The sequence below is a fragment of the Nicotiana sylvestris genome, chromosome 12, assembly GCF_000393655.2.
Source record: "Nicotiana sylvestris chromosome 12, ASM39365v2, whole genome shotgun sequence".
Classification (NCBI taxonomy): domain Eukaryota; kingdom Viridiplantae; phylum Streptophyta; class Magnoliopsida; order Solanales; family Solanaceae; genus Nicotiana; species Nicotiana sylvestris.
In genome coordinates, this window is record NC_091068.1 from 63,063,330 (window position 1) to 63,081,263 (window position 17,934).

General features: G+C 40.6%; 1 protein-coding gene across 1 annotated transcript; it reads right to left on the reverse strand.

Annotated features, from left to right (window-relative positions):
- Window positions 1–16,760: 16,760 nt before the first annotated feature.
- Window positions 16,761–17,476, reverse strand: LOC138883128 (uncharacterized). The gene is made up of 3 exons (XM_070163789.1): window positions 17,296–17,476; window positions 17,096–17,187; window positions 16,761–17,009 (listed from the first exon to the last, which is right to left on the reverse strand). Exons 1-3 carry the CDS (start codon window positions 17,474–17,476, stop codon window positions 16,761–16,763), a joined length of 522 nt encoding a protein of 173 aa, XP_070019890.1.
- Window positions 17,477–17,934: the final 458 nt, after the last annotated feature.

The following is a 17,934-nucleotide window of genomic DNA, read 5'->3' on the forward strand; positions in this document are numbered from 1 at the left end:
GTAAGATGTCGTGATGACACCTATTCTCTAAGACTAGATAAGCCGAACAACTGCGGAATAATTGAATAATAACAGAATAACGGCTGAACCTTAACAACAACACAGATAAAATATATAGAGGAAACTGGAAAATTGCCGCTCAACATATACAAGTAAAACAAACAATTTTGAGTATAAACAATTCCCAAAAACCCGGTAGTTACAACTCACAAGCTCTAAGGAAATGTTCTAACTATCTTTATAATTAATAACCAAGAAAAATAAAGGACGATCAACATAAAGGATAGAGGGAGACTCCGAGGTCTGTGGACGCTGGCAGATATAGCTTGAAATCTCTAAAGCACTAGCAAGTACTCTCAACTAGTAAGGGGGGCTGGTATGAGGTACCTGGGTCTGCACAGAAAATATGTGTAGAAGATTAGCATAATTACACCACAACGGTACCTAGTATGTCCCAAGCCTAACCTCAATAGAGTGGTGACGAGGTTACTTTAGGGCCCTACTAGATATATCAAATAACGCAAAAGATATAACAAAGGAATGAAAGACTGAGAATTTAACAATGAGAAATATGGGAATAAACAACGCAACACATAGAGATAAATAACAGGGGCTCACCCAAAATAGCATCTCGTAGTCACAAAAATAAATGCTCAACAGGGGATCTCCCGATATACCGCCTCGTAGTCCCAAAAGTAAATATGCAATGGGGGATCTTTCGAGGTGCTGCCTCGTAGTCCCAAAAGTAAATATGCAACAAGGGATCTCCCTAGGTACCGCCTCGTAGTTCCAAAAGTAAATATGTAATAGGGGATCTCCCGAGGTAAAACTTTGTAGTCCCAAAAGTAAACACACAGCTCGAAACCGATGGGAATAATAATTAACAACAAGAACCCTATAGTTTAAGACTAAATACAAATCAAGGAAAGAGCAGGAATTCAACTAAGCCTACTGCACAGAATTCAAATAGGCATTTTAGACACGTATACATGCAATATTACGCTAAACATGATAACTACACATGCTAGGATAACTAAGTAAAAATTTAACAGTTTACTATTCAGTAAAATCGGGTTTTTCAATAATTAGCCTGTGTATGCACTCGTCACCACGCATACACGGCACTCACATATCACAAATTGTTAGAACAGTAACAAATCCTAAGGGGATTTACCTCATACAAGGTTAGGCAAGCCACTTACCTCAAATAAAGCTCAATCAGTCAATAAGGATGCCTTTTTCCTCGACTTTCTAACTCCGAATAGCCCAAATCCAGCAAAAAGCAATTACATACCATAAATATAACTATAAGTTCTAATCTAATTAATAAAATTAAGACTTCAACAAGAAATTAGAAATTCGCCCCTAAAAGCCGACCCAAGCCCACGTCTCCGAATCGGGTAAAAGTCACAAATATGAACAACCATTCAACCACGAGTTTAACCATACCAAAGTTACTCAAATCCGATACCAAAATATCAATCAAAACACCAAAATTTAGTTGAAGAACTTTCCAACTTTCCCCCCAAATTTCTTAACCCAAATCTTAAATTAGAAGATGAAATTAGATTAGTGAGATATAACCAAAAACGAGTCAAGAATCATTACTCAATAGTTTCCTCTAAAACTCCCTCAAAATATCGCCTAAATCCGAGCTCTATAAACTCATGTTATAAAGAAAATGGCAAACCCTCGATTTTGAAATGTTTATAGTCTGCCCAGGTGTTTACAGTACGCGATCGCGGAACATCTCATGCGATCGCATAGAACAAAGTAAGTTGACCCACAAAAAGGCTTAGCGAATACGGATATACTATCGAGAACGCGGACCACTTCCATAACAAGCTATGCAATTGTGTAACACGTGAACGCATAGAGTAAGTTCTTCCACTGCTTGGTTCCTCTCTTTCTTCACTGCGAACGCGAAAAGGGCCATGTGTTCGCATTTCACTGGCCATGCAAACTTCGCGATCATATATGAACTCCTGCGATCGCATAGAACAAAAAGTGTCTGACATAACTCAAGGCTTCGTGATCGCATCCCCTCTTACGCGATCACATAAGAGGAAACCAACAACTGAAGCACCAGAAATTTCTGCAACTCCAACAAGTCCAATTCTAGTACGTTAACTAACCTGAGTCCACTCGAGGCCCCCGAGACCTCAACCAAACCTAACAATAAGTCCTAAAACATCATGCAAACTTAGGTGAGCCTTCAAACCACATCTCACAATGATAAAAACACGAATCACACCCCAATTCAAGTTTAATGAACTTTGAACTTCAAACTTCCACAACTGATGTCGAAACCTATCAAATCACGTCCGATTGACATCAAATTTTGCACACAAGTCATATTTGACATTAGGGACCTACTATAACTTTCAGAATCAGAATTCAACTCCGATATCAAAAAGTCCAGTCCCGATCATACTTCTTAAAGAAAGTACTTTTTCTACATCATGAAAAGAAAGTACTTTTTTGTTGAAATGAAAGAAAATACTTTTTCTAAATCATGAAGAAAATACTCATTTTGTTGAAAGGAAAGAAAATACTTTTTACTACATCATTTTGTTGAAATGAAAAAAAAATAGTTTTTCTACGTCATAAAAAGAAGTACTTTTTTTATTGAAATTAAAGAAAATACTTTTTTATATCATGAAAAGAAAATACTCATTTTCTTGAAATGAAAACACATTTTTTACTACATCATTTTGTTGAGATGAACGCAAATAATTTTTCTACATTATGAAAAAAATTATTCATTTTGTTAAAATGTAAGAAAATATTTTTTCTACATCATGAAAAAGTAATTATTTTGTTGAAATGCACGAAAATACTTTTTCAACATCATGAAAAGAAAGTATTTTTTTATTGAAATGGAAGCAAAAAAAATTTCTACATCATGAAAAGAAATTATTCATTTTGTTGAAATAAAAAAAATACTTTTTACATTATAAAAAGAAAGATTTTTTTTGTTGAAATGAACGAAAATACATTTTTTACATCATGGAAAGAAAGTACTTTTTTTGTTGAAATGAACGAATATACTTTTCCTACATCATGAAAAGAAAGTACTTTTTAAAATGAAAGAAAATATTTTTCTATATCATGAAAAAATGAAAGAAAATATTTTTCTATATCATGTATTGATTGGTATGGCGAGGCCCTGTCCCGAACTTTATTATTTTATGTACTCTTAGAGGCTTGTAGACAGATGTCATGTATATGAAAATTGTATGGCCTTATCGGTCTATGTTCAGTGTATGAGTGATCACTTTGATTTTATAGGCACGTATGTCACATGTATAAGTCTCCATATCATGTCAGGTCATCCAATATTTAGTATTCCCTTATATTTTATTTTTGTTATCTCATGACGACCATTCTAGGCCATTTAACCATGATATTATGATATGACAGATACGTTATGTTGGTACTCGGGCTACTGACATGAAATGCATAATACATATATATACATAAGCTTTTAAAAACATATGCCTTTGTGGGCATTATCATCAACATATCGTACCCGGCCTCAAAGAGACTCGGTAAAAGCGTACCCGGCCATCATAAGGCTCGGTAGAATCGTACCTGCCACGTGGAGCTCGGTAAACCCAACTGATCAGTGGTTGCACAATAGGTGCCTTACCCGGCCGACTATAGCGCGACTCGGTAGAGTAAAATAGACACATATATATAATGCATGCTCGACTCATGGAATCACGTTCTAACTCTTTCGGAGTGATGTAAGGTCATTGCACCTTCGCTTAACATTATGGACATCCCTACCATCTATATAAACCTTAGTAGGATTTAAGGATCATATACACTTGTTTAGAATAACCTTATAAGGAAAGAACAACATGGACAACCTTAGTTTCTATGAGTAGATCCGTTATGAATTAGCGTACCGTTTATGTTCATGTCACTTTAAATCATGCCAAAAGAAAGAAGTAAGTGCCTTAACATACCTTAACTATGGTGATTCCTTAATACCTATCACGACCTAATTTAGGATCATGACCGGCGCTTAGGAGCAAGTCCTCCCAAGTAAGACTCATTCACGAAATATTTCCAACACAATAATACTAACTTCATCTCCAAATATACGATAGAAGAGTATAATACGAATCACAAGTCTATGTAAACAAAAGAATACTTATGACACTCATAAAAATAACTATGGAGCGACTCTAAGAGTTTCAACAAAGAGACTATAACAAATAAATAACAATCTTTGCCCACGCGAATAAATACGGGGCTCACCAAGAATTGCCAATTCATGAACTCTAATTAACAGAATCCTTGCCTGCGTCTACTTCTATCTCTGTAAAAATAATAGCGGGGAGTGAGTCGCTAGCTCAGTGAGTAATAATATTTAATCACAACCGTTTTTAATAGGGGACAAGTCAGAAAACATGTTTGTATAGGAATTACAAAATAAAATGCCCTTTTTAAAATGGTAATAATAATAATAATCAGTCTCATCATCTGTTTCCTGTAACAAAATCAATTTAACAATTCAGTAATAAATTCGGTAAGTATCTAAATTTTTATATTTTGCAAGTTTCCAGAAAAGGATCATATAATCTGTATCACTGTGTGGACCCCTTCGTAAGAAGAGTTAAATATAACTGTAGGTCCCTACTCGAGGGAAAACTGTAACTGTATGCTAGTTCTACCTTCCCACTAGCGAGGGCTCTAACTGTACTCGGTAATCAGTAAATACAAGGTGCACCAGGTCTAATGCACCCGCCGTTAGCTACGAGATCCTTTAAACTCCTCCCATTCATAGTTTTCTTTGTAAACAGTAAATCTTCACATGGAAGCATTTTCAAAACAGTACAGGGCATTTTAAATTTTTATCAAATCATGTAATCCAATTTCGGTAATTGTAATCATATCTCTAGTAATAGTAAAACATGACTAGTAATAGTGAGAATACTTCAAATAACTGTAACATCTCATGTAATAGTAAAACATATATAGTAATGGTGAAAACATTTAGATTAATCGGTAAACATCTCAAGTAATGTTCGGTACTATATCAAGTAAAAGGACTTGTCCCACATGCAATTTCAAAGCATTGGTAATACATTTATTTTCAAAATCATATATAAACCATGCAGGTTATGAAAACACAAATTTGGTAAGATTACTACTCATAGTACTAGTGTCGAAATACCAAACTCGTCGCCTCGAGCAATCTATACGGCTTTTGTCACGACCCCAACCCCGATCGTGATGGCGCACAACACATTGCTAGGCAAGCCTGACCAACTATCAACCACAACCCATTTTCTTATAAAGTCCAATATCAGCTAACAAAGTTTAATTGTCAAATTAACATAATAAGGTTCTGAAACAGCAATTTAAATATGTGTAAGTCAAAAGATAACACTACTACATAGCCCACACCGATCCGGTGTCACAAGTCTCAAGCCTCTAATACAAGTTCAACAGCCTACTACATAAAAAGTTTAGGAATGTGGAATAAAATAGAAAGGAAGGGAGAAATCAGGACTGCGGACGCCATGCAGCTACCTCTATATTCCCGGATAATGCTGATCGACTTGAAAGCTCTCACTCAGCCTCTAGAACACCTGGATCTGCATGCAAGGCACAGGGAGTAATGTGAGTACTCCGACCCAGTGAGTAATAAGCATAAATAATAACAGAGAGGAAGAAATCACGTATACACTGGGTAATCTCTAATGCAACAATTAAACAAGTAGTATAAAAGCAATAAACCAGTGAGAAGCGAAATGAGATAATTTTACAACAGATAAGCAGTTAAGTGACAGACATTTAAAAAAAATAAACACGTAGAACAGTACCAGCCCCTCGGGCTCTCTCTCTCATATCACAACTGGGTACCCGCGCTCACTAGGGGTGTGTAGACTCCAGGAGGGGCCCCTTACGGCCCAAGAGCAATATCAAGCCATCTTGTGGCATCAAATCTAGGCCCTCGGCCTCATATCAATATCAGTCACCTCGTGGCATATGTATGTACCTCAGGCCCTCGGCCTTATATCCGTATCATTGTATCCTCACATCTGGCCCTCGGCCATACTCAGTCTAGAAATCACATAAGCCCCTCGGGCATTCGTAAAACAGTAGTCCTCGGCCTAAAACATCATTTAAAATATCATTTTAGTTCCAAAACCGAGTAAAAAGTGGTTGAGTTGTAAAACAGTGGAAAACAGTACAACTGAGTTCCAGTATTAAGTCAACACAGTGAGGAAATATTGATAAAAAATCCCCGGAGGGTTCAAATAGTGGGCACGAAGCCCAAATATGACAATCAGTCCAAATAATGATGATAACAAATAAGTTTCAATCAAATACGCGGTAAAATCATCAATTGTGACAGACCAAGTCACAATCCCCAATAGTAAACGACCCCACGCTCATCATCAAGTGCGTGTCTCACCTAAATATAGCACTACGATGTGCAAATCCGGGGATTCAAACTCTCAAGACATCATTTACATTCATTACTCACCTCAAACCGGCTAAATCTCTAGCTCGCGACACCTTTGCCTCTCAAATCGGCCTCCTCGCATGTCGAATCTAACCAAAACTAGAACGAATACATCACAATATGCTAAGGGAACAAAGTCCAAGTGAAAACAATCGAACAATATCAAAATTCCCCAAATTAGCAAAACCCGAGCCCCGAGCCCACTTCTCGAAACTCAAAATTTTTCACATCATTAGATTCCTTATCTCCCCACGAGTTCATACATACCAAAAATACCAGAATCGGAGTTCAATTGACCCCTAAAATCCTTAATTTAATCCCTCTTAAACTCAAGCCCTAAACCTCCATTTTTAGTCCATTAATTCCTTAAATTTTAGTCCTAATTCATGAAATACCACCATAGAAGTGTGTTTTAAGTCCAAAATCCTTACCTTATTAAAGTTCCCTTGAAATCTCTCTTCAAAATTTCCCAAAAACTCTAAGTCCGAAGTTAAAAATGGTTAAACCCTGCAAAAATCGCGAAGAAGAAACATATATACCTTCTGCCCAGACATAACCGCATATGTGGTCAAATAGCCGCTTCTACGATACCGCTTCTGCGGTCATATCTCCGCATCTTCGGAATTTTACTTAATGGACCAACATCGCATCTGCGGTCCACTTGCCGCTTATGCGGCTCCGCAGGTGCGGTACCCCTTCCGCATCTGCGGTTCCAGGCCTTTCTCAGCCTTTCCGCTTCTGCGATCCAATCAACGCTTCTGCGATACCGCAACTGCGGTCCCCAAACCGCAGGTGCGAAAACACTAGAAGCAGCAGAAAAATTTGCAATCCCTCAAGTTTCAAAAATCCCGTTAGCCATCCAAAATCACCCCGAGGCCCCCGGGACCTCAACCAAAAGTACCAACACAACCCAATACCTCATTAAACTTGTTCCAGTCATCAAATCACCTCAAACAACACTAAATTTATCAATTCACATCAAATTCAAGCCTAAGTTTTCTAAAAACTTCCAAAATACGTTTTCGATAAAAATCCCAACCAAACCACGTCCGAATGACCTGACATTTTGCACACACATCTCAAATGACATAACGAAGCTGCAACAAATCTTGGAATTCCATTCCGACCCTCGGATCAAAATCTCTCCAACCAACCATAAATCGCCAAAATACTAACTTCGCCAATTCAAGCCTAATTCTACTCCGGACCTCTAAAACCAATTCCGATCACACTTCTAAGTCATAAATCACCTCCCTAAGCTAACCGAACCATCGGAACTCACATCCGAGCCCCCTAACACATAAGTCAACATCCGGTTGACTTTTCAAACTTAAAACTTCTTAAACGAGACTAAGTGTCTCATTTCTTACCAAATCCACTCCGAACGCAAACTACTCAATTTGATCAAATAAAAGACGGATAACGAATCATAATGAAGTAGAAATGGGGAAAACGGAGCGGTAACTCATGGGATGACTGGCCGGGTTGTCACATCCTCCCCAACTTAAACAAACGTTAGTCCTCAAACGAGTCAAGAAACATATCTGAAGCGTCAAATAGGTGAGGATATCTGCTCTGTATCTCCCGCTCGGTCTCCCAGGTAGCCTCCTCCACGGGCCGACCTCTCCGCTGCACTTTCACTAAAGTTATATCCTTTGACCTCAACTTCCGAACCTGACGACCCAAGATAGATACTGGTTCCACATCAAAGGTCAATTCATCATCCAACTGAACCGTGCTGAAGTCCAAAACATGAGACGAATCTCCAATATACTTCCGGAGCATAGAAACATGAAATACCGGATGCACACTCGACAAGCTGGGTGGCAATGCAAGCTCATAAGCCACCTCCCTAATCCTCCGAAGCACCTCAAAAGGCCCAATAAACCGCGGACTCAACTTTCCTTTCTTCCCAAATCTCATAATACCCTTCAGGGGCGAAACCTTCAACAAGACCTTCTCACCCACCATATAGGACACATCCCGAACCTTTCAGTCCGCATATCTCTTTTGACGCGACTGTGCTGTACGAAGCGTCTCCTGAATCTCCTTCTCCTTCTCTAAGGCATCCTGAACCAAATCTGTCCCCAATAGCCTAGCCTCGCCGAGCTCGAACCAACCAACTGGAGATCTACACCTCCTTACATACAAAGCCTCATACGGATCCATCCGAATACTCGACTAGTAGCTGTTGTTGTAGGCAAACTCTGCAAGCAGTAGAAACTTATCCCATGAACCTCCAAAATCAATAACACAAGCACGCAACATGTCCTCCAATATCTGAATAGTACGCTCGGACTGCCCGTTCGTATGAGGATGAAAAGCTGTGCACAACTCCACCTGAGTACCCAACTCTCGCTGAACAGACTTCCAAAACTAGGAAGTAAACTAAGTACCTCTATCGGAGATGATGGAAACCGGAAAACCATGCAACCGAACAATCTCCCGGATATATATCTCTGCTAACCGCTCTGAAGAATAAGTAGTACACACAGGAATGAAGTGCGTGGACTTGGTCAGCCGATCCACAATCACCCAAATAGCATCGAACTTCTTCAATGTCCGTTGAAGTCCAACAACAAAGTCCATAGTAATCCTCTCCCACTTCCACTTGGGAATAACCATCTGCTGAAGCAAGCCACCCGGTCTCTGATGCTCATATTTTACCTGCTGACAGTTGAGACACCGAGATATAAATCCCACAATATCTTTCTCCATTCTTCTCCACCAATAGTGCTGCCTCAAATCCTGATACATCTTTGCGACACCCAGATAAATGGAATACCGCGAGCTATGGGCCTCCTCCAGAATCAACTCTCTAAGCCCATCCACATTGGGCACACAAATCTGGCCCTGCATCCTCAATACTCCATTATCGCCGATGGTCACATCTCTGGCATCATCATGCTGAACTCTGTCCCTAAGGACAAGCAAATGTGGATCATCATATTGGCACTCTCTGATGAGATCACATAAGGAAGACCAAGAAACCACACAAGCCAACACCCGACTAGGCTCCAAAATATCCAATATCACAAACCGATTGGCCAAGGTCTGAACATCAACTGCAAGGGGTCACTCCCCAACTAGAATATATGCGAAACTCCCCTTACTCATTGCCTTTCAGCTCAAAGCATCGGCCACCACATTGGCCTTCCCCGGATGATATAATATGGTAATATCAGAATCCTTAAGCAACTCTAACCATCTTCGCTGCCTCAAATGAAGATCCTTTTGCTTGAACAGATGCTGAAGATTGCGGTGATCAGTGAATACCTCACAAGATATGCCATAAAAGTAATGCCCCCAAATCATCAATGCATGAACTATGGCAGCCAACTCCAAATCATGAGTGGGGTAGTTCTTCTCATAGGGCTTCAACTGACGAGAAGCATAAGCAATAACTCTACCCTCCTACATCAATACACAACCAATCCCAACTCTCGAAGCATCACAATACACGGTATATAAACCTGAAGTTGATGGCAAGACCAATACTGGAGTTGTGGTCAAGGCTGTCTTGAGCTTCTAAAAGCTCTCCTTACACTCGTCTGACCATGCAAATGGAACACCCTTCTAAGTCAACTTGGTCAAGGACGATGCGATAGATGAGAATCCCAGAACAACCGGCGATAATAGCCTGCCAACCCAAGAAAGCTACGAATCTCTGTGGCTGAGGACGGTCTAGGCCTACTCTAAACCGCCTCTATCTTCTTTGGATCAACCTGAATACCCTCGCTGGACACCACGTGCCCCAAGAAAGCCACTAAACTGAGCCAAAACTCACACTTAGAGAATTTTGCATAAAGCTTCTCTTCCCTCAACCTCTACAATACAACTCGTAAATGCTCCGTGTGCTCCTCCTGACTACGCGAGTACACCAGAATATCATCAATGAATACTATAACGAAGGAATCCAGATAAAGTCGAAATACACTATTCATCAAATGCATGAACGCTGCTGGGGCATTGGTCAGCCCAAAAGACATAACAAGAAACTCATAGTGACCATATCTGGTCCTGAAAGCAGTCTTAAGAATATCTGAATCCCTGATCTTCAACTGGTGATAACCCAAACGGAGATCAATCTTGGAGAACACCCTCGCTCCCTGAAGCTGGTCAAATAAATCATCAATGCGAGGCAAAAGATACTTGTTCTTAATTGTTACCTTTTTCAGTTGCCTATAATCGATGCGCATTCTCATTGTGCCATCCTTCTTCTTCACAAACAGAACCGGCGCATCCCAAGGTGACACACTAGGCAGAATGAACCCCTTATCCAAGAGTTCCTGAACCTACTCCTTCAATTCTTTCAACTCTACTGGTGCCATACGATGCAATGGAATAGAAATGGGCTGAGTTCCCAGCACCAGGTCAATACCAAAATCGATATCCCTGTCTGGTGGCATACCGGGCAGGTCTGCAGGAAATACATCGGGAAAATCCATCAAAACTGGTATAGAATCAATACTAGGAGTCTCAGCTCCAACATCCCTCACAAACGTTACATATGAAAGACAACCCTTCCCAACCATACGCTGGGCCTTCAAGGAAGAGATCACTCTACTAGGAACATAATCAGTCACACCACGCCACTCGATCCGCGGTAAACCCGGCACAGCTAGAGTGATTGTCTTAGCATGACAGTCTAGAATAGCACGACATGGAGATAACCAATCCACGCCCAAGATGACATCAAAATCCACCATTATCAATAGCAATAGATCCACTCGGGTCTCCAGACCCCCAATAGTTACCACACATGACCGGTACACACGGTCTACAACAATAGTATCGCCCACCGGGGTGGATACATGAACATGTAAGGCAAGAATCTCTCGGGACATATCCAAATAATGAGCAAAATACGAGGACACATAAGAATAGGTGGATCCAGGATCAAATAATACAGAGGCATCTCTGTGGAAGACTGAAACAATACCTGTAATGACAGCATCTGAAGCAATGACATCTGTCCTGCCTGGAATAGCATAGAAAAGAGCCTAGCCACTACCTGATCGACTTCCCCTTCTAGGGCAACCCCTGGCTGCCTAACCCCCACCCTAGCTGGCTGAGCGGGTGGTGAAGTAACTGGAGCAGAAGTAGAGGGCTGACCTCTCTGCTGAGATGAGCTGACAACACGGCGAGGACATTGCCTCCACATATGCCCAAACTCTCCACACTCAAAACAACTCCCAGGTTCTGGAGATGGGAAATGATGAGAACCCCTCGTACCGGAGTGACTAGCAGATGCACTCGGCACAGAAGAACCCTAAGTTGATGGGGCACGACATGAACTCTAAGCTAGGAGGGCGCTGAGTGAAAGCTGGCCCTGCTGAGACCCATGATGACCACGACCTAAAGATTCCCCGCGATACTCTCGACGGGCTGACTGAGCAAGCCTGAAAGACCGACCTCTACCATTCTGGAACTGGCCCCTCGAAGGAGCACCACTATAACTACCCAATCCCTGAGGCCTCTTGGCCTACCTCTCCTCTCGCTCTCGACGGTGAACCGTCTCAATCTCACGCGCGATATCAACCACCTCCTCGAACGTAGCACCCAATACTCTCTCTCTAGTCATAAGAATATGGAGATAGTAGTTAAGGCCATCCACAAATCTCTTGATCCTCTCACGATCCAACGGAATCATCCAGATGGCATGACGAGCCAACTCAAAAAACCTCATCTCATACTGGGACACAGTCATATCCCCCTACGTCAACCACTCAAACTGCCTATGTAGCTTCTCTCTGTGGGACTGCGGTACATACTTCTCCAAGAAGAGAGTAGAGAACTGCTGCCAAGAAAGGGGTGCTGCACTGATAGGCCTACGCCTCGCAAAATCCTCATACCAAGTGAAGGCAGCCCTCGAGAACTGAAAGGTGGTAAATGCCACACCACTAGACTCAAGAATCCCTGCTATACGGAGCATCCGCTAACACTTATCTAGAAAACCCTGGGCATCCTCGCCCTTAGCACTACTGAATGATGGAGGCTGCAGTCTACCAAATCTCTCAAGACGACACTGCTCATCATCCGGCATAACTGGCACCACAAACTCCTAAGCTGGTGCAACGAGCTAGGCTGGAGGTGCCCCCAGCATCTGAATTCCCTGCACTACCTGCTCAGGCGTGCGAGCAGCGGGGTTTTAATTGTCTCCCCGACCTATGAAGTAGCTGCTGCTATAGTGGCTGAAACTGCCTGAGCTAAGCCAGTGCAAACTGATAAGATCTGTGCCAAGGCCTCCTGAAGACCCGGGATCATGATGGGCATAGCTGGTGCCTGAACTGGGACTGCTGGAGCATCCATAGCTGGAGCTTGATCCTGAGCTAGGGCAGCTGGTGGATCAACAGGTGTTGCCCTTGCTGCTCTACCTCTATCGCGACCACAACCGCGTCCTCGGCCTCTGGTGGTCTTAGTGGGTGGCACTGGTGGTCGTCCACCTCGTCCGGTAGCTCGTGTCCTCACCATCTGTGAGAGAATAAAATAATAGAAGTTTAGTACTCGGACCCACAAGTTCGCACGACAAGAATTTCAAGAATCTGAAGTTTTTTTCCTAAAGGTTCAGTAGCCTCTCGAGGATAAATACAGACGTCTCTGTATCGATCCGCGAGACTCTACTAAACCGGCTATTGACTTGCAAGACCTATGTAACCTAGACTCTGATACCAACTTGTCACGACCCCAACCCCGGTTGTGATGGCGCCCAACACATTGCTAGGCAAGCCTCACCAACTACCAACCACAACCCTTTTTCTTATAAAGTCCAATATCAGCTAACATAGTTTAATTGTCAAATTAACATAATAAGGTTCTGAAACAACAAGTTAAATATGCGGAAGTCAAAATATAATACTACTACATAGCCCACACCGATCCGGTGTCACAAGTCTCGAGTCTCTAATACAAGTTCAACAGCCTACTACACAAACAGTTTAGGATTGCGGAATACAATTGAAAGGAAGGGAGAAATCAGGGCTGCGAACGACATACAACTACCTCGATACTCCCGGATAATGCTGATCGACTGGAAAGCTCTCACTCAGCCTCTGGAACACCTGGATCTGCACGCAAGGTGCAGGGAGTAATGTGAGTACTCCGACCCAGTGAGTAATAAGTATAAATATTGACTAAGAGTAAGAAATCACGTATACATAGGGTAATCTTTAATGCAGTAGCTAATCAAGTAGTATAAAAGCAATAAACCAATGAGAAATGGAATGAGATAATTCTACAACAGATAAGCAGTTAAGTGACAGACAGTTAAAGAAAAATAAACACCTAGAACTGTACCAGCCCCTCGGTCTCTCTCTCATATCACAACTGGGTACCTGCGCTTATTGGGGGTGTGCAGACTCCGGGAGGGGCGCCTTATGACCCAAACACAATATCAAGCCATCTCGTGGTATCAAATCTAGGCCCTCGGCCTCATATCAATATCAGCCACCTCGTGGCGTATGTATGTATCTCAGACCATCTGCTTCATATCAGTATCATTGTATCCTCACATCTATCCCTTGGCCATACTCAGTCCAAAAATCACATAAGCCCCTCGGGCATTAGTAAAACAGTAGTCCTTAGCCCAAAACATCATTTAAGTTCCAAAACCGAGTAAAAAGTGGCTGAGTTGTAAAACAGTGGAAAACAGTACGTCTGAGTTCAAGTAGTAAGTCAACATAGTAAGGAAATAGTGATAAAAAATCTCCGGAGGGTTCAAATAGTTGGAACGAAGCACAAATATGACAATCAGTCCAAATAATGTTGATAACAAATAAGTTTCAATCAAATACGCGGTAAAATCATCAATCGGGACGGACCAAGTCACAATCCTTAATAGTAAAGATCCCACGCTCATCATCAAGCACGTGTCTCACCTCAATATGGCACTACGATGTGCAAATTCGGGGTTTCAAACCCTCAGGACATCATTTACATTCATTACTCACCATAAACAGGCTAAATATCTAGCTCGTGACGCCTTTACCTCTCAAATCGGCCTCCTCGCGCGTCGAATCTATCCAAAACAGAACGAATACTTCACACTATGCTAAGGGAACAAAGCCCAAACGAAAACAATCAAAAAATATCAAAAATCCCGAAATTAGCAAAACCCGAGCCCCAAGCCCACTTCTCGAAACTCAGAAATTTTTACATAATTAGATTCATTATCTCCCCACGAGTTCATATATATAAAAAACACCAGAATCGGAGTTCAATTGACCCCTCAAATCCTTAATATAAGCCCTCATAAAGTCAAGCCCTAAACCTCCATTTTTAGTCCATTAATTCCTTAAATTTCAGTCCTAATTCATGAAATACCACCATAGAAATGTGTTTTAAGTCCAAAATCCGTACCTTATCGAAGTTCCCTTGAAATCTCTCTTCAAAATCGCCCAAAAACTCTAAGTCCAAAGTTAAAAATGGTTAAACTCTTCAAAAATCGCGAAGAAGAAACATATATACCTTCTGCCCAGACATAACCGCATTTGCGGTCAAATAGCCGCTTCTGCGGTCATATCTCCCCATCTGCGGAATTTCACTTAATGGACCAACACCGCATCTGCGGTCCACTTGTCGCTTCTGCGGCTTCGCAGGTGCGGTCCCCCTTCCGCTTCTGTAGTTCCAGGACTTCCTCAGCCTTTCCGTTTCTGTGATCAAATCAACGCATCTGTGATACCGCACCTGCAGTCCCCAAACCGCAGGTGCCAAAACACCAGAAGCAGCAGAAAAATCTGCAATCCCTCAAGTTCCAAACTTCATGTTAGCCATCCGAAATCACCCCGAGGCTCCCGGGACCTCAACCAAAAGCACCAACACAACCCAATACCTCATTCAAATTTGTTCCAATCATCAAAACACCTCAAACAACGCCAAATCCATCAATTCACATCGAATTCAAGCCTAAGTTTTCTAAAAACTTCAGAAATACGTTTTCGATAAAAAACCCAACCAAATCACATCCGAATGACCTGAAATTTTGCACACACATCCAAAATGACATAATGAAGCTATAGCAACTCTTAGAATTCTATTTCGACTCTCGGATCAAAATTTTGCCAACCAACCGGAAATCGCCAAAATACTAACTTTGCCAATTCAAGCCTAATTCTACTCCGGACCTCCAAAACCAATTTCGATCACACTCCTAAGTCATAAATCACCTCCCGAAGCTAACCGAACCATCCGAACTCACATCTGAGCCCTCTAACACATAAGTCAACATCTGGTTGACTTTTCCAACTTAAACCTTCTTAAAAGAGACTAAGTGTCTCATTTCTTATCAAATCCACTCTGAACACAAACTACTCAATTTGATCAAATAAAACACGGATAATAAAGCATAATGACGTAGAAATGGATAAAACGGAGCGGTAACTCATGAGACGACTGGCCGGGTCATCACAACTTTCTTCAATCAATCTATAATCACATCAATATCGATCTTGCATTAGTTTCTTTGTTTAAGCTAATTCATAGTTAAATTTAGCTTCCAAATCCTCAGCGTTTTATGTTATACCATCAAGTTGCTAAATTATATTTATCCTTGCTATGAGTAATTTATATACACCTACAAGATAATCTTAAGCAAGTGAAGTAAGAAAGTTTATCCTTTGAATTAAAAAGAATGTCTTCAACAAATTGCCTTTGTTTCTATGTATGTTCTCATATTTAATTCATATTACTGCATATAAGATATAAAGAATTTGATTTGTTTTAAAAAAATAAATCTTCATTACAAAGTATTCTACAGGTACCCATGATTCTTCCACAAAATGCTATGAGTTAAGGGAAGTATTACTTAATCTTTTCTTGTTTATAATTATATTAGTCAATCTCACTATATAACTCAAATTATTTAATTTATATACTCTCATATTAGTAGAACAAAATATAAGAATATTATATTATATTTTTCAAAGTTTGGTTCCAACATCTTTCTTCTTCTTCTTCTTCTTCTTCTTCTTCTTCATTTTTCCCTTCTCTGCGTTTTTTTTTTGCTTCTGCTGCAGCAGCAACGCTGCTTTCCCTTTCCCCCAATTCCATTTTCTTTCTTTTGGATCACGTGGGCTTTTGCCCTTATTTTAAATTGATTAGGTTTTATTTATTTCTTTTTGTTTTATTTTCTTGTATTGTTTTTTTTGTTATGTTAAAAGACCAACATACCATAACTTAAATATGTGTCATGACATCCTACCCTTCTTATGAAATTCGGTCCCCAAATTTAACTCAAGTATGTACCTGTAGACCGAAATAAATGAGAATACTTGACTCAGATATCATCTTCCACTTCCCAAGTAGCTTCTCCAATGGTGTGATTTTTCTGCAAGACTTCAACAACCACAATTTCTTTTGACTGTAACTTCCTTACTTGTCTATCGACAATAACCATCGGGTCCTCCTCGTAAGTTAACTTCTCATCGAGTGGTATAGTAGGTGCTTCAAGCACTTGAGAGGAGTCTGATATACATTTTGTTTTTTTTGGCATGGATACATGAAACACTAGGTGAATATAAGATAACTAAGGAGGAAGTTCCAAATGATATGCCACAGCTCCCACTAGGTCAAGTATTTCAAACTAACCTATAAACCTCGGGCTCAACTTACCTCTTTTCCGAATCGCATCACGCCCTTCATAGGAGATACCTGTATGAACACTCTGTCTCCAATTGTGAACATTAAGTCTCTTCTTCTCTTATCTGCATAAGATTTTTGTCTATTTTAAACTGTGAGCAATCGCGGTCTGATTAATTAGACCTTGTCAATAGCTTCTTGTACTAAGTCGTGTCCCAATAAGTTAGTCTCACCATCTTTAAACCTTTCGATAGGAGAACGATATCTTCTACCATATAATGCTTTGTACAATGCCCTCTGAATACTGGGCTGGAAGCTATTGTTGTAAGCAAATTCAGCTAAAGGTAGATAAGCGTCCCAACTACCTCCAAACTCAAGAATACAATCTCTCAACATATCCTCCAAGATCTGCATAGCACATTCAGACTTTGCGTTTGTGTGCAATAAAACTAGTACTAAGATCTACTTGTGTACCCAATATTTCTTGAAAAAGTTTTCAAATCGTGAAGTGAATGCGATCATCTATTAGAACTGATGGACAATAGAGCTCTATTGAGTCAGATAATTTTCTATTCATGTATATCTATGCATATTTTACCTCACTATAAGAGGTTTTGACTAACAAGAAATGTGTCTACTTGGTAAGCCAATTTACAACTTTCCCAGATATAATCATACCTCTAATGGTTTGAGTAATTTAGTCATATAATGTATTGTTCTATTGTATTTCCACTTCAGAATCTTGAGTTGTTTTAGTGGGCCTGTGAGTTGTAAGTGCTTGCCTTAACATACTAACATGCCAAATAGTTAGAAACAAAGTAAACGAATTTATTTTTTCCTTCTTTCTTTTCCAACCAATCAATTTTTTTATA

Bases quoted from the DNA above. Each gene is read 5' to 3' on its own strand.
- LOC138883128 (XM_070163789.1), bottom strand. From the start codon at position 17,476: ATGCAGATCTTGGAGGATATGTTGAGAGATTGTATTCTTGAGTTTGGA. The intron at 17,188-17,295 runs GTGAGACTAACT...AATCTTATGCAG, and splicing joins TATCGAAAGGTTTAAAGATG to ATAAGAGAAGAAGAGACTTA. The intron at 17,010-17,095 runs GTAAGTTGAGCC...CTTCCTCCTTAG, and splicing joins TGATGCGATTCGGAAAAGAG to TTATCTTATATTCACCTAGT.